Consider the following 23,210-nt stretch of genomic DNA (forward strand, 5'->3'; position numbering starts at 1 on the left):
TGCAAGCTATTAAAGCCTAAATAATAGGAATATACTGTTTCCATTACCTCAATGTCCACTTTAGCATTCACTGCTCAATCTTCTTGATTCTAGTTCACCATCATAACCTTACTCTTGTGCGTGTTTGTTTTCACTTCCCTTTCCAACTCTTGCACTAGTCTCTGCAGTTTCCATTCACTATCCCCATTGTCCAGTCACTGTTGTATCATCTGCAAACATCAGCAATCCCACACTACTTCACTGATGACCCATATTCTTGACTTAAGTATATTATCCTTTCACTGATGTCTTGCACCATTCTCTACATAAAGATATTAAACACACTTTAAAACATAATACACCCTTGTTGCAGCCCAAATTGTTCACCAAACCAGTCGATCGCCAGCCAACAAACTAGGACACACTTCACTTCCATTATAGACATTCTATTTACTCTTAGCAGTTTACTCTCTCTACTGTAAAACATTTACGCCAGCCGCACTGTCTCTTCCTCTATTCTGCCCTAAGCTTTCTTTTATGTAAAATAAACTATGAAGTAAAAAGAGTGGTAAGGTTAAGTGAGGTCTATAGAGAGGGCGAACCATGAACGATCATTGCAAAAGTTAACCACTAAAGGATCAGCATAATGAAGATGTCAGTGTGATAGCAAGAAAGACTATATACAATATCGACAAATTCTAATCTATAAAAGAACATAATAGTTACTGGTACGTAATTAAGCAAAAAGTACGTCGGAGTCTTCCAGCTCTTCTAGGCTTGGTGCGTTCTTAGACCAAGCTTCTAGTGTTCACAGGGGCTGAGCTAACAAAGTCTCATCCTACTCTCCCTCGAGTTCTTCATTGTCCAAGCCAAACTTCCATAATTTCCATTAAGTGTCATCTGACACCTAAAACACTGTTAAAATCTTTACTTTCAAATCGACAAAATCTTTCAGATATATAGTTTCGCTGTCCTACCACGATTCATTGCCGTACTATACTACAGTACTAACATAGATAGTACTAGAGTTAAGCATAATCTTGCTAATTGCATGTAGTTTTAGTGTACTTGATATCCAGATTTATTCAACCTACATATTGTTTGATTTACTTATTTTAGACCTTCATCAACTCCCAACTCAAAAATTGTACAGCAGAGAGAGAGAGAGAGAGAGAGAGAGAGAGAGAGAGAGAGAGAGAGAGAGAGACGTGTTATTGCCTGCGAATAAGCATTCAAATAGTGCATGTTCTCGTGATATAATCCTTACAAAATTATCTAAAGTGAATCCTGACTTTACTGGGCTGGAATAGGGGGCTGGCGTCACTTTCAAACGATCGAACTCGCGACACAGACCATCGATGAATCATCCTGAAGATAAACGACAGGAGACAGACAGCTTTCGCATTTCCCGTCACTTCTTTACGCATCTTGAAAAGTTTTCTTACCTGGCTGTCGATCAGGTTGTCGGGCAGCTTTTCTGAGGGGATAAGGCTCAGGCAAATTGTTTTGAAAGATATTGACATCAGATCGTCTTTGTTCCCTCCGCTATGGTGAGTCAAACGAGGGAAAAATGTCACAAAATCACATTCTCCTTTGTGTGAAAACACACACACACACACACACACACACACACACACACACACACACACACACACACACATATATATAATATATATATATATATATATATATATTATATATATATCTGTAATTCTTATTTTTATTCCGTAGTTTCGTAATATTACCTTTACGACATCTTCTGGGAATCTGTCATTAAATATAAAATTGTATAATAATATTAAATCTGCTAAAAATCTCAAATAGATAAAAAAGACTAAAATTTACAATTAAGAAAATGTAATCAAAAGTTAGCATAACGATCGATTAGTTCCTTCTTGACCTCTAATGTAGTGTATAAATATACTTGCCCAAATTGTAACTCTGGGACATATATGGGATCTACGAAGAGGTGACTGAGGAGTCAGAATAGATTCTCATCGTGGAATAAGTTTTTGCACATGATGTATAGGTTCTCTCACCCTGGTCATTCGAATATCAGGAATCATGCAAAAAATTTGCAAACCCGTATCGAAAGAGAAATTTTGGCATCATAGGGCAAACACAAAACCCTCACGAACTACCCATTCCCCATTCTAGAGTCGTTGCTCATTAAACAGCTGGTTCCCCGGTTGAATACCCAAACCTCTTCGATCCAACTGTATCTTAGCTAACTGTCTTCTTCTGTTTTTCTCTCTTGTCATTCAGTCTTCATTTCTCTCAACTGAAGGTTGGTCGGCGGTCTTAGCTTTTAAATATGTTTCTGCAATTGTAAACTTTAGTCTTTTTACTAATTTGTGATTTTTAACAAATTTAAGATTGTTTTGCAATCCTATATTTATTGACAGATTCCCAGAAGATGTAATACAGGTAATGATACGAAACGTCGGAATAAAGATAAGAAATGTAGATTTTGCCGTTTCCTTTAGTCAACTTATTATATATATATATATATATATATAATATATAGATATAACATATATATATATATATAGTATATATATATATATATATATATATATTTCGTGATTCAGTTACACACACACACACACACACACACACACACACACACATATATAATATATATATATATATATATATATATATATATATATATATATATGTGTGTGTGTGTGTGTGTGTGTGTGTGTGTGTGTGTGTGTGTGTGTGATGTGTGTTTTCCTACTAACACTTTCCCCTTGTGGAGGATTATTATTGAAAAAAGTGCTACCTTTCTGGTTTTTAGCATTTATATTTGGGATGACACCCTACCCAGCGGATGCTCAAAGGGCTTCTTTGCTGACATGTATGTCTTGGGAGGTTTTACGTCCAAATGGTGACCAGACGACCCGAGGATCCTCCACTTCACCGGATGATGAATGACGATAATGTGCTTTGATGCGAGATAGAGGAGCTTTCTTCATTTCGGTCGATAAAGCAAAAGTGTCTTCTTGATGTTTAAATAGTTGAAGAAATTCCTGGGACTTTGCTTCACGTCCGACAAAACAAAAGACGAAACCTGTCACAAAGTTGTATTTTCAGGCACTTCGTGGTTCGTGAAATGAATGGGAAAGCAAAATGGCATGGCGTTGAATCAAATTGCGGGAAAGTGGAGGAGACGATAGTTAAATCTTCATTGTATAAGACTTCTCTCTATCGTTGTCAGGTAACGTCGAAAATGACAACTGATGCCGCAATATTTTACTCTCTGGGTCATCCAAGATCTACATACTACGTAGTACATAGTACTATAAGGTCAGCCGGACAGCGGTACGCTTAGGCAGCTTCATTTCCCAGTTTTCTTCACTCACTATCCATTTCAAATAAAATAACTTTTTTCCTGCTGATGATTCTCTCTCTCTCTGTCTCTCTCATGGAAGTTGTAGATATCGTTTTTATGAAATCACTCTTCAGCAATGTAACATTGTTAGATGAATCAAGAACCAACAACATTTTTTTACTATATAACCTCCTATATGCCTCAAAGACTCTTCCTCGGTTACAAAACTGAATGTACTTGCAGGTGTTTAATTAACTTTGCCTGTTTTAGTTGCTTCAAGAAACTCGCCACCTTCTTCCATCCATGATTCTTACTTGAATTCAGTATTACCTCTTAAAATGAGACTAGGAAGACAAACTTCTATAGCAATTTCTCGTTCTTGGTCTGCAGTTTTCCCCTGTGTAAACGAACTCTGAGACACTAATGTATTAGGCAGGCAGTCTTGATTTGCTTCGCATTTAGTGCTATTACATTTTCCACTGATCAGGGCTACTTCTCCCTAATAAACAGTCTACTTGAAATTTACTGCAGTGGGTCATCATGCGGCCCGCGCATCTCCCTGATACAGGCAAATAAAGGCTCCCGACTATCCTGATTAAGCTTCCTTGTTAGGCCTAAGTATGAAGTATTAAGGCCTTGAGTTTTTCCAACTCACTATTAGGTCAACAAACAAAACGGATTCGTCAGAATCTACCTTAGATCTCTTTGTTAGTGAAAGGAGGATGATATGCACAGGAACACGAGAACATACACACATCCATACACACGCACACAAAACATTACGCCGTTCTTCTATGTTGTTTACGCGCGCTCTCTCTCTCTCTCTTGCGAGATACGAAGGTTCTTCTTTTGAAATATCTTTCACTCAATAGATGCGGCGTTTTGTATCTCCCCCCCCCAAAAAAAAAAAAAAAAAACTCAAAAAAAAAAAAACTTTCGAGTTATTCAATCCCCCACCAAGGAACACATTGTCCATACATCTAATCATTTCAGGTCTTCTTGTGTAGGTATACCACTTAAACAATTATTCTGCACTAGTTTCAACTTTTTTTTTTGTTTTTATTCCCATTCAAAATACAAGCTTCATATACAAACGAAGAGTGCGCTTAAGATATATATATCTGTATATATATATATATATATATATATATATATATATCTTCTCTCGGCCAAATTCACCATGGTTCTCCCAGGATCATTTTATTCCATTTAACAGTTCTGAGAGTGCCTCTGTCAAAGTCCAGCCGCGCTATGGCTTTAGGATACGTTGAGTCAAACTGCTCATTAACATGAAAGCAGTACGCTGAAATCATGACAGTCTTCGTTAGCAGATCGTCGGTGCTGGAAACGCAGGACGGCAGCCATAAATAATGAACTACCCTTTGTGCTGGTTTGTTTTGACTTCCTTTCATGTTTTGGCTATCGTCCTATCATTCAAGACAAGATGAGCGGAGCAGCCACTGGCGAGGTGTGACCTTTCAAGAGACCGCTACCATTGGCTGGCCTTAGGGAGAAATTAATCTCTGGTTAGCGGATCTTCTCCAGACAAATTAAACGACTGGGACGTGACTAATATGTAGCAGCGGCCATTCGCACCAGTACTCGTCTGGCTCGCATTCAGGTGAGTTGACTTTCCACGCTTTTCCTCAAATTTTTTTAGGAATCTTCGCGTCTTTTGCAGGAATCTGTCGGAGATTATTTCTATTTACACATTGGCGCATATATATACATATATATATATATATATATATATATATATATATATATGTGTGTGTGTGTGTGTGTGTGTGTGTGTGTGTGTGTGTGTGTGTTCCTAATATGGGTAACCAGAAAAAATAAGACATTATTTTCTTTCTCATACACCTTTTAATTACTGTGTAGAACACTTCAATAGCATCATTCATTTCGTTTGACCGCACAACAATGTACTAGTAAGAGTACTGCACGGACGCTCGAGCACTTATTGCATCAGCGACATGCTTGTGCGCACGCTTACGTTCCTTTGTTTCGACAAATCTTCCACGACCTGCAGCGAGCATCGTTACAATTCTCTCGTCTCCTTACTCCCAGCAATTGCGAATAATAAAACTTGTTCATCAACTTATCAGTCTTGTAGCCTGCACACGACTGAATCTCATAGAAAAGAAAACAAAAACTGTGATCTAACGATTTTCTGTATCCATGAACAAATGTTGTACCTCTCCAATCTTTCTGATTTGACACACTATGAAAATAGTGCATCTTATAACCGCATTGAAGATTCACACTTCAGCCTTTATGAAGGAGAATCATGTTCCATGATCCATTTACTTATTCTAAATTTAAATTCCTGTTATGGACACAAATCTCCTATTCCAGAACTTTAGCAGAGCACAGGTTTGCTAATTTTGTACTTTACTCCTGTCATCACTCCATCATCTTTTACATTTACTCCTAGTTACCCCTAAGAATCAGCCTCTTCCATTCTTCCATCACTACACTAATATCAGTTGTTCCATATTTGTAGTCTGTATCTACTAAGATAACCTTACTTTTGCTAAAATATCTTCGGACATTTTCCTTTTACAAGCATTTTCTGGGCATTTTCCACATTCCGTGGCATCTCTTTATCCCCGATTAACTCTGTATCGTCTGGAAACATACTAAGTGACTACATACTCCATTCACTGCCTCTTGTCTTATTTTACATATATACAGCTCTTGGTTGTTTGTTTGTTTGCATGGTAAACGTTTTTACGTTGCATGGAGCCAGTGGTTATGCAGCAACGGGACCAACGGCTTTACATGACTTCCGAACCACGTCGAGAGTGAATTTTTATCACCAGAAATGCACATCTCTAACCCATCAGTGGGATGCACGAGAATCGAACTTGCGGCCATCGAGGTGACAGGTCAAGACCATACCGATCACGCCACTGAGGCGCTATATATATACATTTCTTGCACCTGCTGTGGCTGTACGTCCCCTGTCTCTATTCTGACTTCTTTCACATGTTGGGCTGCTTTCTTTACTGGGGTCCTTGGACTTGTAGCATTCTGCTATTCCATCTCTGTATGTAATACAGTCACAAATTATAGAATTATTAATTCAGCCTTGAAAAAATTGGAAACAATAGAAATGTACCGGGTGGTCCGAAAGTCTTGTTACCCCTACCAAAAAGTACCAGCAATAGAGGTACAAGTATTGCAATAATACAAAATTCATATCCTGGATTCAGTTTATTCTTGTTACCCGTAAATATCATTTTAATTTTCACGAGTTTTTGTCCTAATATTGTTTAATTTTTTATTTCAGAAGGCCGAGAGCGTACAAACTGAATCCAGTACATCTTCTTCTCTATATGACTTGTTCTTCTATTGTTTCAGTGTTCTTATTTCGTTCTATTGTTCTTACAGTGAATAAACTGAATCCAGGATGTTCTTATTTCGTTCTATTGTTCTTACAGTGAATAAACTGAATCCAGGATGTTCTTATTTCGTTCTATTGTTCTTACAGTGAATAAACTCAATCCAGGATATGTATTTTGTATTACTGCAATACTTGTACCTCTATTGTTGGTACTTTTTGGTAGGGGTAACAAGACTTTCGGACCACCCTGTAGTATATTTGCATCGTATCTAAATTTATAGTTGGGTATTCAGTGTTGTATATTATAGATAAATTTTCATCACAAATAAGTGATAAGTTCTTATTTCTTACATCACAATTATTATTCTTAGTCAATCTCAGAATTAAAGATTGTACCCTTTCATGTTATCTCCAAACTTATTTTGGTTATCATTTTGCTGTATTCGTTGTCGCATCTTGTATTCCGGTCACTGAAATGAGCGTGTGAGGGAAGACTCAGCTTCCCATATCGAGACCCACTCATCGTCACTTTCAAATATACTCATGTTTTGGAAAGAACTCAGTACAAATATTTGTGACTTTAAATCAATGGTCAAAAGACAAAGACTGGAAGCTGGAAATCTTAGGATTACTTCCCTAATTTCAATACATCAGAGTAGAAGTAACAGGAAGAAATCAAAATTATTGTTTGCGATGACGATTCACAAATGATCAAAGACATTATCCTTCATACCAAATTACGATATCTGGCTCAGGCACTGGTAAGTCTTGGTGACAATAAATTAATCATATATAGGGAAGTAGAGAACACAATTGTTTTTCCATTAGAAGTAACTAGTAAAGATGTTCATAACATAAATATATTTTAGATAAGACGGTTTCTATAACATTTGTTTTGAAAAAAATAATTGAAAGATCAAATTATCAAAGACAAAATAATTTAGCAGGAATGGAATTTTCTTGACCACAATTTCTGCAAGATTGTTGAAAATTGATTTTGCTTCTAATTCTTGGTGTTCAGTCCTTATTTTCTTCTCATTTTTTAGGATGAAACTTTTCATGATAGGACAGTTGTTCATCCTGGCAGACATCGTCCAAAGCACTGTTCTAGGGGGAAAGCGAAGTGTGGCCAGCGAATCCTTCGAAGAGGAACTAGGCGAGAGAACCTTTGATGGATCAGCAACTCAGATATACGCAAATGAGGAAAGGAGATATTTTGCATTACAGGCGAACCCACTCCAGGTTCAGGCTGGGGATTATGCCGAAAGGAAATTAGCTGGTGCAATCTGGCACCTTCTGGAGCCGCATCTTCAGGGGTGTCGTTTATTCCTTATTACTCAAGACAGCAGCAGGTCCCTGTTGTATTACATCAGCAGGTAAGGCAGTTTTTATGGTTACGTACATTGTTCCCAGAGTTTACGAAATACCTGTTTCTTTATAATTCTTTTCTTCGACTAGATATTGAGAAGATATTCTGCCGTTAAGATTTCGCAGCAGACAAAAGTTGAGACGTAAATTCACATCCATATATATAGTACTTGCATAAATGTACCAATATATAGTACTTGCATGAATGTACCAATATATAGTACTTGCATAAATGTACCAATAAATAGTACTTGCATAAGTGTACCAATATATAGTACTTGCATAAATGTACCAATATATAGTACTTGCATAAATGTACCAAAGACATCTACGGTCACAATCACCGGATTTGTGTGTAGCACAGCATTCATGTAACGAACAATTAACGTTAACGTTTAGGTTTTCTAATATTTTTGGATCTGATTTCCACCGAAATTATTTAAAATCTTCAGAAGTAAATGAAATAGTTTTTCTGTTTTCTAACTCGCGTCGGGGTGAGAATGCCTTCGGGATTTTGATCAGTTCGCTTTGATGAAGACAGATTCTGCATTGCGCTTCCTAACGGGACTCATGAAGGATTTCGGTGGAAATTATAGCACGAATGATGGAAAATGAACGAATTTCTCGTACTTTGTATTATAATTGTCCCTTATTCCCTCTCTAATCACACGAACGCACTATTAGATATATAGATATAGATAGAGATAGGAAACGAGATATAGAGACACACTATATAAGTACTAGCAGAGATATATATAATAATATATTATATATATATATCAGTGTGTTGTTGTGTGTCGTGTCATAGCTACCACTCATAAATGACACAAGAATACTTATATCTATATATATATAATATATATATATATATATATATATATTGTGTGTGTGTGTGTTTATAGTACATTCATACATACATACACATATATAAATATGCAGTCATAGAGGTGGAGGAAGGAATGAAGCCAGGAATTGACCAAGTGCTTTCGCGTTTTTTTTCATACCTCCTTTATTTGTTATAAAGTCACCTCTATGGCAGCAATACATAAGCATAAAAACTATCGTACAACTATTTGTCAACTAATTGTCTAAAACTTTTATTTACAAGTCCTGTTTGTACATACCTGGGCTGTGTTGATAAAATCTGCACTATTTTTCTTTATTACACATGGTTCATCAATGTTTCTTTTTCGTGATGTCTATGCAGAACATGATCTCTTTAGCATTTTTCCAATTGATGGTGAAGTTGCATTCATTCCTATGCTGAAATAAACGACTTGCAGTATTCCCTGTTCTGACATTATATGAACTGTATCCCCATCCTGATCCTATATAATTTCTATTGTCTGCCTCAGGTACAGTTCCAAGTCAGGCATTCCTCAGGTGCACATTGACATCAGGTCTTCTCGACAAGCTTCAGATAGGAATCCTTTGAATGTGCAGAATGGTATTACTGGCACTTGACAATTACTTCTTCTTGATACCACTGCTAACAATTCCGAATTGTCCAGGTAACTAGGCGACCAGGTGTCTTTGTAAAACCTACCTATGATAAGTGCATCTTTATTCTTATAAGTGGTAAATTATATACTTGGTTCATTGACCATATACAGCATTAAATAAAATTAGTTCATAATAAATATTATATATAAATATATAATATATAATATATATATATCTATATATATGATATTATATGTAGATTATATATATATATATATATAGAATGGACCATAATGATTGGACATTTTAAATGCTATTTTATCGGATTTCAAAAGTGACATAGAATACTGAATGTATTATTACATAACTGATACACAGGAATTTAACATGTTATCTAAGATTTGAATATTACATCCCTGAGCGGTCACCATCACGACGAAAACATTCAGGAGCTCCATTTCTCATATCGCGGAAAGTGCGGTTTCGCACATCAACCGGAATAGTAGTTGTAATCTCTCTATGGAAATAAAATTTGGAGTAATATTCAAACCTTAGATAGCATATTAAACTCCTGTGTATCAGCAGTTATGTAACAAATATATTTAGTATTCTATGTCATTTTTACAATCCGAGAAGACGGCATTCAAAATGTGACCCATCACTATGGTCCACCCCATATATAAATATATATTTATATATATATATATAGATATATATATATATATATATATATATATATATATTATATATATATATATTATGTACACATACAATGCTCACATGATTGGCAGCTTTCTGCAAGATTCAAGATTGTGGTTGATGCCTGATGCCAAGATTGTTCTGCTGGGACTCAAAAAGGGCGTTCAGTCAGCGCTGTGGCACCCAGCCTTGCGGAACTCCATCCACGCTATTTATTTAGTTCTCGATGACGTCGATAGTGGTAATTGTAAAAGTTAGCTTATGTAAAAAATACGGAGGTTACTTATGTGCAGTTTGTAGTGATGATTTCAAAACTGATATATCTCTGATGTGTAATTGTAAATAGGTTTGAATGAATTCCTCCTCTTCAGGTGAAATGACTGTGTACAGTCGTTGTCTCTTCTGTGGCGATGAACCTGGACAGGTGCGGGTTTTGACCTCATGGCATCTAAGGTGGGAGGAGCCTAAACGGTTGAATCTGTTCCCTTGTAAGTATTTGTAAAACCGGCAAACGTTTTCATTACCCATATATGAATGGGAAAATCTCTCTCTCTCTCTCATGGACCGTAATGAAAGATTTCCATTGTTTTACAATTCTCACACGTTGATTTTTAAAAGCTTATTGCACTTCAAGATATGTAAGCATTTAAAAGTATGGAAAGTCAATAACCATCATAACAATCACGACCAAACTTCATCAGGATTTCTAAAATGTTTAAGATGGCGTCAAAGACTTCCATGGACGTCTCCTGCGGGCGGTTTCGCTGCCCTTTTTCCCTTACGTTGACTACCAGATTAACCTGAAGGATCTCTAGAAGCCCGTGACTCTCCGAGACAGCCTGGATAAGAGGATTATCGAGACGACCTCTACCCTCATGAACTTCACGTAAGGTCGCAATGCCCCTTGCGAATTTATGACTTTTTCTCAAAACATTTTGTAGTGGACTTTTGGGTTATCTCTCTCTCTCTCTCTCTCCCGAGCCACTGAGAAAGGCAAGTACTGATAACAAACGAATGACATGAAGATGGACGTTAGGGTTGTTATTGATGCTAAGACGTATTCATTATTTACCTGAATCTTGCCGCGAAAGATGTGCATAATTAAGACAGAATTTTCATTAGACATCAGGTTGTAAGTAGAACTTCTACCCTCATTTTTATCAGCATCGTTAAACTAAAGATGAAATCCGTTTCTAATGGTGTTTTACAATCACTGCATGACCTCTTGTAAGCACTGACTCATTTTCACGTCTGTTTAACTAACAAATCTTTTCAAATAAACGTTTTCGTCTTTATTTTAATGTATGACATAGATATAAATCTTGGTTGACTTATTACTAAAGACTTATTCCTCAAAATACAGTCTGATAGAGGTAGAAAAGTACGTCACAGAGATACTTACTTTGAAATGAGAGTGAAAAACGCGTCGTATAACGGCCACTTGAAATATAATGAAAAGTGTATCATAGAAATGTCATTTGATATAGAGTGACTAATGTGTCATAGAGATGTAGTTCTGCATGAAAAGAAAGGTCATTTACGGTCCCAACACCAGACTTGAAAATGAGCGGAACCATATTCAGGTACGAGGTCTACACCCCGCCCGATGTGAAGGTGGGCGTTCCAGCGCCGAACGGCAGCTGGACGGGCATGATTGGCGTCATTCAACGCGGCGAAGTCGACTTCTCGCTCGCGATCACCATCAACCCCGGAAGGCTTCCTTTCATGGACCTCGCCAGGATGTGCGAATCTGATCCCATTATCATCACGTCCTTGAGGCCTCAGTTTCTACCTCGGTACCTCGTTATCACTCGGCCCTTCACAGGTGGGTTCGTTCACTGATTAGTCCTCCTATATTTTTCCCTTTCAGAAAAGTATTCTCTCGAATGCGTTCATTGTGGAAATGGTTTGCACTGGGAATCGCCATCAGAATTTGCGTGCCTTGTCAATCAAATAGGCAAATAACACATTTTTGGTTTCGATGAATTTGAAAGACAAGTTGTGACGTCAAAACACAACAGAATAAAATAAGTCGTTTCTCTCTCTCTTCTGTGTTTGATGAACATCCTATGATGTTAGGATAAAAGTACATTAAACAGCTTTTCCCACTGGAATCTTTGTAGTATTTGCTTTTCGCTTTATTTCCTTGAAAGATTCTCTCTCTCTCTCTCTCTCTCTTTCTCTCTCTCTCTCTCTCTCTCTCTCTCTCTCCTGTGTTTGATGAACATCCCATGTTAGGACAGAAGAACAATAAACTGTTTTTCCTACTCGAATCTTTGCAGTAATTTGCATTTCACTTTATTTCCTTAAAAGACTCTCTCTCTCTCTCTCTCTCTCTCTCTCTCCTGTGTTTGATGAACTTTCTGTTAGGACAGACGTATATTAAATAGTTTTTCCTGCTGAAATCTTTGTAGTGATTTGCTTTTCTCTTTATTTCCTTGAAAGATTCTCTCTCTCTCTCTCTCTCTCTCTCCTGTGTTTGATGAACTTTCTATGTTAGGACAGAAGTACATTAAACAGTTTTTTCTGCTGGAATCTTTGCAGTAATTTGTATTTCACTTTATTTCCTCGAAAGATTCTCTCTCTCTCTCTCTCTTCTGTTTGATTTACTTCTTATGTTAGGACAGAAGTATATGAGATAGTATTTCGTCCTGGAATTTTTGTAGCAATCTGCTTTTTTCTTTATTTCCTTGAAAGATTCCCTTTCTCTCCTCCCTTTATATTTTTTTTGAACCTCCAGTATTTGTCAGCTATTATAGCTTGTGCGTAAATACTATGTTTGCACCAGTAGTTTCTGTCAGCAGTATTTGATTAAGCTGACCTAATGTCAGAAGGGCCTCCCACTCCTCCTTGAGCAACCCATGGCAGGCAAGGAAGCGAAAACCATTTTTGGCATAAAATATTCAGAGTATACTTTATGGGATTCATTTTTGGAAACAGGGTTGATGAAGCCACGACTGTTGTAATGAGATCCCGTTTGTTATGGACTAACAAGTATCAGAATACCTCATGTTAGATAACAAGTATCAGAATGCCCGGTGTTCGATAACAAGTATCAGAATAAACCATGTTCTAGTGAAATATAGCTTTCTTGGGGTTAATATCAAGCCTGCGTCGTTTTCTCTAGTTTACTGTTGTTTAGATTAAGCCAGCATTACATTGGTACAGGGTCTTGTTTCTTGATCAGTTCGAAAATGATCTATAGCTGGTTCACTTAAGGTAGATTCTTGGATGAGCCAAATGCTTACGAGACGTTTGTTTGGAGGCCACTGATTGGCTGGTACCGGGAGGTAGGCAGCTCCCAGCCAATCAGCGGCCGCCAAACGAACGTCTCGCAGGCATAGGGCTCACCCAAGAGTCTACCTTAAGTAAACCAATTATAGTTTACAAGATTAGTTTTTATCGCTGTTAATGGTGTCAGGGTTGTCTAGAGACGAATTATCTTGCATAACGGTACTTCAAAAATTTCGTTCCTTATTAATTTTCATTTGTAGTTTTTATATAATAGATAGTATATATATGTGTGTTTGTATGTTTGTATGTGTGTAATGTGTATGCGCGCGTGTTCAACTGTGTGGAAAGGCACTTTTTTTTATTACACCTTACTCATGGCCATACACTCGAATCAAGGTTTGATATCAAATTCACCATGATTGGAGCGTTTTACACACACACACACACACACACACACACACACACACACACACACATATATATCTATATATATATAATATATATATATATATATATATATATATATATATGTATATATATATGCATGAGTACATCTGAAAATTGTGTTGTAGATTATCATGAGGACCTTAATCACTTCTTCGTGACTTCTTGATATGAATTTTTATTTCCTTAAATAATAGTTGTATTGTTATCATTTCTATTTCTTTGTTTTTCTTGAACCTTCATCTGCACCATGGCCGTTCCTCGGCCACTGGCTTTTCTGTGTGTCACGGACGGAGTTCAGTTCCAGTTGAGTCTCGCAGTCTTGCGGAGACTGCCGAGGAGCAAGTTCTCGTGAAGTTCTCGTGCCAACACAAGGGTAGATTACTCAATGGTTCAGGGGTTTTCAACCTGGGGTACGCTGCCAAGGGTCTGTCAGGGGTTACGCGCTCCCCTAGGCTCTCGAATGAATGTACATGCCGACCTTCGATGTGCTTCAGCAAAAACTACTCCTCGGCTACCTGGGATAGAAAATGAAAAACAGTCCCAGACATTTCATTAACTCCCTTTGCAGCTGATGTAATAATGATGTATTTTGTTTTTACATCTCGGTACCATAACCTTGAAAATTTACTGCATAGCCAGAGGTATAAATTATGAAAAAAATGTCTTTATCTTTTTTATGGAATTCTTTATGTTTACAATAATATTGGTTATGTCAGGAGAGTTATGTACTTACTTCCCTTCTGCACAGTTTTTCTGAGTTGGTTTCGTTTTCCACGTTATACAAAGTGAAGGGGGGTACATTACTGATACTACAAATATCCGAAAGGGTACGTGGGCAGGTAAAGGTTGAAAACCCCTGATCTAGATGGATAAAAAGAGTCTCTTTGCCTTTTTATTTGCGAGCATGATTACGCGAGAAATTAGGGCTGGATTTGTACAAAATTACATCAGAGGTGGACTTCATGAGTGGTAGCAAAGGATTAGATTTCGAGGATACCTTTGTTTGTTTGTTTGTACGGTGTTTTCACGTTGCATGGAACCAGTGGTTATTCAGCAACGGGACCAACGGCTTTACGTGACTTCCGAACCACGTCGAGAGTGAACTTCTATCACCAGAAATACACATATCTCACCTCTCAATGGAATGCCCGAGAATCGAACTCGCGGTCCGAGACCAAACCGACCAAGAAAGGTAACGAGGCGCTGGGAGGGATACGGATCTTGATCTGAATCCAGGAAGCTGCAGGCTGCAGCATTCTGCGCCGCTGAGGAGATGGGACCCAATGGGGCTCAGCTCTGGTGGAGGTTTGAGGTTCAAGAAGGCTCCTCTCATTCGATATCAGTCTTACGTTCTGTCCTGTTCTTTAATATTGGCCTCCTATTGGAATAGGAGGCCATGAAGTTTATGGCCGTTTGTTTGTTTCCGTAGGAACGCGTGTACGTCTTGTGAATGATAATAAAACGGAATGAAAATGTATATATCAACGAAACGGATTTTTTTTCAGTAAATGTGTGGATATATCTAGTCTTGAGCGTCATGGTATGGGGAACCTCTCTCTGGCTACTTGAAAAGATGAGATCGGGATTAACGGGAGAGAAGAGCATGACGCTCAACAGATCCATATTTTATAGCTGGGCTGTTGTTCTGGAGGACCCACCACCAAAGCCACCAAGACACATCACAGGGCAGGTTGGTCACTTTCATCTCTTGCACAAGATTTCTCCTAGTAACTTCAAATTGGGTTTACTCCTTATTCTGTCTATTGGCGCACTGCAAATCGGGTGGTTTCCTTTCTAGAGCTCATTATTTCTCTCAGTATCTGAAGTTACATTTTGTGTTGAAATCGACTGTCTAACCCTTACACCGAAATAACAGGCTAGCTTTCTTCGCATGAAGCGCGGGAGTTCTCTGAATAACTGCAATTCAGATTTTAAGTTAAAAATACATTTGTTTCACAGATGTTATCTTTTGTCTTTTGTTAGAAAAATACATTAATGTAGATTTACAGTTTCTTCATAGTATTTCATAATTTTACAATGGTAAGTTTTCTTCTTACCAGGATCTCTTATTTTCATAAATGTAACATTGCATATATTTAAGTAGTTATCAGGAAAGTAACAAGTTTTCAGCAATATATATGTATATAATGTTACTGAACACTAGGCTTTTAATCATTTTTTAACACCATAATTTCTGTACTATTACTTGCAAATTTATACATGGCTACTCAAAAACAATAATTAAAGTACTCTTTTGTGAGAATGTTATCTTTCTTTCTTTGTAATTGTTTATTTTAATAGCCACCTATCGTAACAAAATTTGTTCTTAACAAAGGCATCTGTTTCCTCTTTTGCGTAATGTTTCTTTTTACTGACCCAGACAGCACATAAATACCCTACAATTAATACAGTGGCACTATTATAATCCTTTTTCGTCCTATAATTGAAACTGAGTACTAATGTTTTAAAACAATTGTCACAGATGTTATTAGGTTGGTGGCTGGCAGCGTCGCTGGTGATCAGTGCTGGCTTCAGGTCGTCTCTAGTAGCCAATTTATCTGTTCAGAGCAAGACCAAGCCCATCGACAGCTATGAAGATTTGCTAAGCCAAAGCAACTGGCACTGGGGCATCCACGACACGATTAGTGGCGGACAACCCAATATACGTACCAATGACCAAGATCCCATACTTAGGAAAATCTATGAGAAGTCGGAGGTACGTGTGTTGGGGGATATCGAGTGCGAGTTGTTCTTTCACCAAATTTCTTGTGAAAAATCTCACCTGGCTTGAAAGTACCGTTTGTTGTGGCTGCTGTATTTCTTATCATTGTTTTTGTTGCATTATTATTTATGCTTTGTTGTTGTTGTGGTTGCATTGATATCCTTATACTTTTAATTTTTACTTATTCTTACACTGGTTTATGTTGAAAGTTTCATTTGACGTTATTGATGTCTAACGCTAATATATTTATCGCAGGCATTAGCATAAATTCGCTGCCAAAATTGTAGGGATGTGCTTCGTCAATGAAGGCACATTTTGATGCGTTTCATCGCCTTAAGCACTTCTTTTGTTCCAAGTCACACTTGTTTACATACTTCAAATAGCGAGTAGCCCATTAAATAACCCCTTGTATTGCATCATCAATCAATTATCAGTTTAAGGAAACTAAAGTGAGTTCAAGCTAATAAGAATGCTTATCAAAATAGTGGAAGGATTCTGTACAGTCGACTTATCATTAGTAAATATTAATGAAATTGTTTAAATAAGACAAAAAGTGAAATTCCATACTTTTTTTGGATACGCTTGTCACTACAAAGCCTGACATTCACACGTAAGAATATGAAGTAATTCTGACGTCTGTAGCAGGGGTCGAACCTGCATCAGGGGGATCAGAACACGGTCGCGTTACGGATGCAGGTTCGCATCCTGTTACTGACGTCAGAATTGCTTCATATTCCTGTAAGTGGATCTCAGGCTTTGTAGTGACAAGCGCATCCAAAAAGTGTCAAGAATTCGAAAGGTTAAGAGGGTATTGTGGTTATTACAATGATATATACGTATATATATATATATATATAATATGCATACATAAACACACACAAATATATATATATATATATATATGTATATATATATATATATATATATATATATATATATATATATGAATTTTTATCACATCCCCGTGATTCCTATACATACATCGAGTTACAAATGTCCTTTAATATCCAATTCGCTCTACCTCGGAATTAATATATTTTCATATGTGTTAACCAAAGGGGAATTTCTTAGTTGATAATAATTTCGCCCTCTCGTGGTTTCGAACCAGCACTCAACGGACAGAGGAGAAATCAGGACTTCAGTGACGTTTTCGACTGGCATTATTAACTAAAAAATTCCTCCTCAATTAACATATATGGAAATATATTAATTCCGAGGTACAGCGAATTGGATATTAAAGAATATTTGTAGCTCGATGTATATATATCTGTGTGTGTGGTATATCTTGATGGTTTACTTCTGTAGCTTTGAAAGTTTTCAAACTTAAAAAGCCAACATCAATTTTAGCATAATATTATGACATTCCTTAGTAAAAAATTTCTCTTCCCCTCAGTCCAAAAGCATAGAGGAAGGCCTGGAGAAAGTGCTTGAGGGAAGGTACTCTTTCCTTATCACAAGAACTCGGGTAAGAACGGACATTGCTTCCAAGTACACAGATAAATTTGGGCGCACATACATCTACATCAGCAAACAATTTTACAAGATTCTCAGTGATTTTGGATGGGGTTTTAGGTAAGTATACGTTTCGTGTAGTCTAGGGAAACAGATTCTTGTTATCATTATAAAAGTGTAGTTTGAAGTATGAAAGAAATGTTATTATAAGCACAGGAATGACGATGAGTTTCAGGAAGTTGTGTTCTCTGTTGAACTGCGAAGGACGCAAGGGAGGACCTTTTCAGATCGAAATAGTATCAGAATAAACCCCTTTTACTTCGGTTTATTGTATTCCTGAATTGCTTATTTTCTTATGTATAGGTGATATAAAATGAATGCTCCTTTAAGAAGACATATGCTGGGAGGAACCTCCGGATACATGTATGGGCCAAGAGTTGTTCCCAAGTACCCTGAACATTTCATGATTTGGTATAACTATCTGCCAGAAGTATTATTGTTTTACTCACACGTTGCGCAAGGCAAGTGCTTACCACCTGAATTGTAGATGGGAAGACGCATTTCTTTTAATCATGCCATGGTATAACTGAGCAATTCTGGAGCAATTCGAGTATCCTGCATACACACAAGCACATCTGCATTTCGAAACAATTTTCTTGATAAGCTACTTTTTAAATTATTTTTAAAGGAAATTGCAGTCATCAGATTATGACGATAATTGATCCCCGTAAACTTGAAGCTGAGAAGTTACTTTATCTATTGACCTGTGTAGTTCTCTTAGTAATTCGTGAGAAATGCAATTCTTTCATTTATGCTGCCGTTATCTAAAGCCCTTCACTGATTTCACATTAATGATTTTATTGCTGTTACTGTGGTGTCCCCTGCCCTACACATAGATTTTCTGAGTGAGAGATCAAGACTAAATGTACCATTTGAAATTGTCATTTTGTATGACTTACAATCATTTATGGTCCGACATCTGTTTATTTTGAATGGAAACCAGTTTTCGTAACTACTAATATAAATCATGAATCAATCTTTATGGCATCAGGGTAAAATCAAGAATACCAGAGTCCACACAATTCTACCAGACTTATGACTACTATAACTCTAAGCCGTTCTTTTTAGACCTAAAAATGCAGTCGCCAGAGCTGAAAAAGATCTCGGCATTAAAATGAAAGAGGGAAGGTATGACAGTGGATTTATCTGGGAAAACCAAATAGCGCGATGAGATACTCTCTCTCAGAGACTAAAACTTTTGGACCTATCACTGCTGCTTTCATTTTACTAGGAATCATTTGGCTTCTGTCGCGCTAACACTGTAGCATTAATGGATCTTAATGTGCGTCCTTAAAGTCTCAGGAGCTTTAGGTGTCTGAAATAAGGATGATAACTCGCCCTTCAGCGTAAAATAAAAGAGCAACTGCAAAGCTTTAAGCAGATGTATACACCTCGAAAGGGCAGGATTTCGGGAGGGTGTTTCAAAGACCAACAAGCCTCTGATCTGTGATAGAAGAAAAAACGAAGAAGAAATGAAAAACTAAAAAACCTTAGTAGGAGTACAAACTTTGCCCCCAGATTTTGAAAAGCACTCGCTTTATTTTCAGTGTCACAGTTTGAATACAGTCCTATTCAGGATTCTGACACATTATGAGAAGGATCGTTTGCATTGTTTGTCTGTATGGTGTTTTTACGTTGCATGGAACCAGTGCCTATTTAGCAACGGGACCAACGGCTTTACGTGTGACTTCCGAACCACGTCGAGATTGAACTTCTGTCACCAGAAATACACATCTCTCGCTCCTCAATGGAATGCCCGAGAATAGAAGTCGCGGCCGCCGAGGTGGCAGGCCAAGACCATACCGATCACGCTACTAAGGCGCTGATCGTTTGCATTGGACGGTGTATACAAACCCAAACTGTATGTCAGCACGTATCTAGTATACACAAATATGAGAGATGACCATATAATACAAATGAATGACATTAGCTGTCAATAAAGCCTTTGCTCTATTAATTGAGGCAGTTTTCACCATAAATATGATGCTAAATCGAAAAGCCCGAGCATGGATAGCATGAATTTTATACCAAGTGAATTCCCGATAAATCTATGAAATTTATGAGGCCTATTTCTTAAACTAGACCAACTACATTATGTATTTTGAAGGGTGAAAAAGCTTCTCCCATTACACGAAGTCTTAGCAATTAACAAAGATCTGAAAACTTCAAGGACGAAGTGATTTATAGATTTCTAAGGAAAAGGGTTTGAAGGGCATAAGGCTGTTCCGAGCAAAATAAAAGCAGCATTGACAAGTCCAAAAGTGCCTTTAAACTAATTTCCCAAATAAAAGCCTTAAAATTCGAAAAGGTAAAGAATACATAAGGTTAACATTCACATTTCATGATGCCTCATAAGCAATTAACTTCATTATTTAAAGTATTGCATGCTTTAGCCTAAGATTTTTGATTCACAAAAACTACTTATCAAAAGTTATTTGAAATTTCCAGCTGGACATACAAGCAGGTCCTAATTATGTATCAGATGTTATTAACTATAGAATCTAAACACCATAGCTAAGTAAGCTTTTGAAAGAGCGTCCACTTCACCTTCAGGAAAGGAGCGCCCTACTACAATCTTTTCGTCAGCACCTTCCTCCGCTTGATTGAAGCCGGAATAATGGACCACTGGATCGAGGACTCCATCGCCGCCCGAATTAGAGAGATACGGAGAGAAAGGAAAGAAGCCCAAATAGATGACGTCACACCAAGCATAGATCTGAGCAACATGTTTGTAAGTATCGCTTCCAAGGATGCTAAGACTCTCCCTTTCGCTGCGGAACTGGAGGTGGAGCTCTCTGCAAAATTAGTCCTGCAACTTCCTAACTGATTTATGCAATTACGCTAAGCCTCGTCGAATATTGTATTGAATCTCTAACAAACTGATCTTTCTTCCGAAAAGTTCATCAACCGGGGAGTTCCTCGCCCTTTTTTTTTCATAAAATTTATCGTCACTTTTCATACTGAACTATCATTGGCCTCCCTTTACACATCATCAAACCACCTCAATAAAGTCTTATTAACGCATCATGATGTCACCCCCCAACCCCCACCCATTTTCTCACATTTGCAATTCATTTTCTTTAATATTACGTAACACAGTCACTCTCAGCATCTTTCAAGATATTCCTCTTATGCGAGAGTATATACATCCACTCTGCGCTGCCATTGATAAAGTTTAGAGGGTTAATCCGATCATCACCTAGGTTGATGTATAATTAATCGAGGTATTTATACGAATTCAAAACAAATAGTCTTCTTCCATTATCATTATTAAAATGATAATCATGGCTGATTTTCCGGTCAGTGCGTTCTATATCTGCACTCTTGCCGAGATTTGCTTTTCTATTTTTTCTCCTTGAAAAGACTTTCATACCCTTTCATTAGTCTCTGCAGTTTCTCTCTGGTATCAACCGTCATTAAATTATCTCACTTCCCGGCCATAAGTCACCTTTCTCTCATATTCACGTTTTCACTAAGCTGCATTACTTATTCGTATACATTTTCTTCTACGTATATGCTGTTTTTCAAGCAAACTCTCATATCATCTCAGAAATGATCTCCAGTTCAAACATCTTATACACTTCCTCCTGTTTCTAATTCCTCACTCAACACTGGAGTAATTAAAGTCTCATCTCACTGGCTTTTCGTTGTCTGCTTGTAGACAACTCTATCAGCATCAGATCTTCTATAAAACATTTCAGTATCACAGACAACACACATGTACATCTCACCAGCTATATCAGCTGAGATTATGTCCCCGATTTACCCATCATTTGACAAATTGAATATAATTTAGGCCAAACTTTTTTTTTTTTATTGAATAGCCTCCATGTGGTACCAGACCGCCAAATTATACCTTCACCGCCAAAAAACTTCAATTTACTCCTTCGATAAATCAAGTCTTCTATCACCTTCTGCGTATCTAAAATTCTCTCCAGATCCACTTTCAGTTCTACAGTGGTTTCATCTTTCCTTGCATCAATCAACTCTGTCGTCTCCAACTTGCCTGTTTGTGGTTTTTTCCTGTTGAATATCTTACTGGCCAGGAATGATATTTGTGGCTTATGAGTTCATAAAGCACTTTCTTCCGAGAATAAGTTCCTAAGTGTTTAACTAGATTCCCTTCATCTGAGATGATTTAAACATTTTCTTTTAATGTGATAGCAAAAATGATAGCGAATATTTAACTACCTATAGCGAATATTTAACTACTTCATAACAGCATGTTTTTATATTTCCTCACATTTCCTGATTGGGTCAGTACTTAATAAATGGAAATTTCGAAATTTTTAATTTGTCAATGGAAAGTTAAGTGACAGCTGTTTGATTTTTTCAGGATGCCGATGAATTGATTCTCAGGACTAGACACATGATTGGAATTTATCTCGTGACGCTTTTCGGATTCCTCATTGCTGTGCTGACTTTCTTTGCTGAACAAATCATCCACCGCTATTACACTCAGTAAAATCCAAACAAAAATTCATATTAAGAAAATGCTTCATTCCTTTAACATATTTTCAATACTGTATCATTCTTTTATATGTGACTTGTATGAATATGCACGAAGTATGTGAATATGCATTATGTGTAATATGAACGTATATTGAAAGGCATAACTAACTGACAGGGGTTTTTCATTACTAACCTTAATATTTTTCGCCACTTCAGAGAGCTGGCTCGTTGACTATATATATCGTTTTCTATCATGTGAGCTTGATCCTTTTTCAGAGTAAGCGGTACCATGATGTGTCTCTATTACATCAAGGAGGTTTTTCCCACTTAATCTATGTTATCTCTTGTTAGAAAATAATGACTGTATGCTAAAGTGAATTCAGTAGAAGTAGGCTATTGCTGTACTATTTTATGAATGCCGCATCATCCGTATGAAACCGAGAAAAATGTATTATATTAACGAGAATATTTAGGTGAACAGGTTAAAATATCAGTCGAGATTTTCTTATATAAATCAAAAGAAGATGGTTATAGATTGACCTGAAGTATTAGGTACCAATCCACCATCTATTTTTAGCTATTTCGTGAATGCTGGTAGTCTTGAATGTACTCATATATACTGGACAGGAATAGGCCACATACCGTTCCCGCTTTTATCAAACAGGAAA

General features: G+C 37.2%; 1 protein-coding gene across 1 annotated transcript; it reads left to right on the top strand.

Annotated features, from left to right (window-relative positions):
* Window positions 1-11,746: 11,746 nt before the first annotated feature.
* LOC135220567 (glutamate receptor-like) lies at window positions 11,747-22,564 on the top strand. The gene is made up of 6 exons (XM_064257807.1): window positions 11,747-12,000; window positions 15,362-15,546; window positions 16,339-16,572; window positions 17,972-18,150; window positions 20,644-20,821; window positions 22,427-22,564. The coding sequence occupies exons 1-6, from the start codon at window positions 11,826-11,828 to the stop codon at window positions 22,553-22,555; spliced, it is 1,080 nt and encodes a 359-aa protein (XP_064113877.1). The 5' UTR covers window positions 11,747-11,825; the 3' UTR covers window positions 22,556-22,564.
* The last annotated feature ends 646 nt before the right edge of the window (window positions 22,565-23,210 follow it).

This window comes from Macrobrachium nipponense, chromosome 20 (genome assembly GCF_015104395.2).
Source record: "Macrobrachium nipponense isolate FS-2020 chromosome 20, ASM1510439v2, whole genome shotgun sequence".
In the NCBI taxonomy this organism is placed as follows: domain Eukaryota; kingdom Metazoa; phylum Arthropoda; class Malacostraca; order Decapoda; family Palaemonidae; genus Macrobrachium; species Macrobrachium nipponense.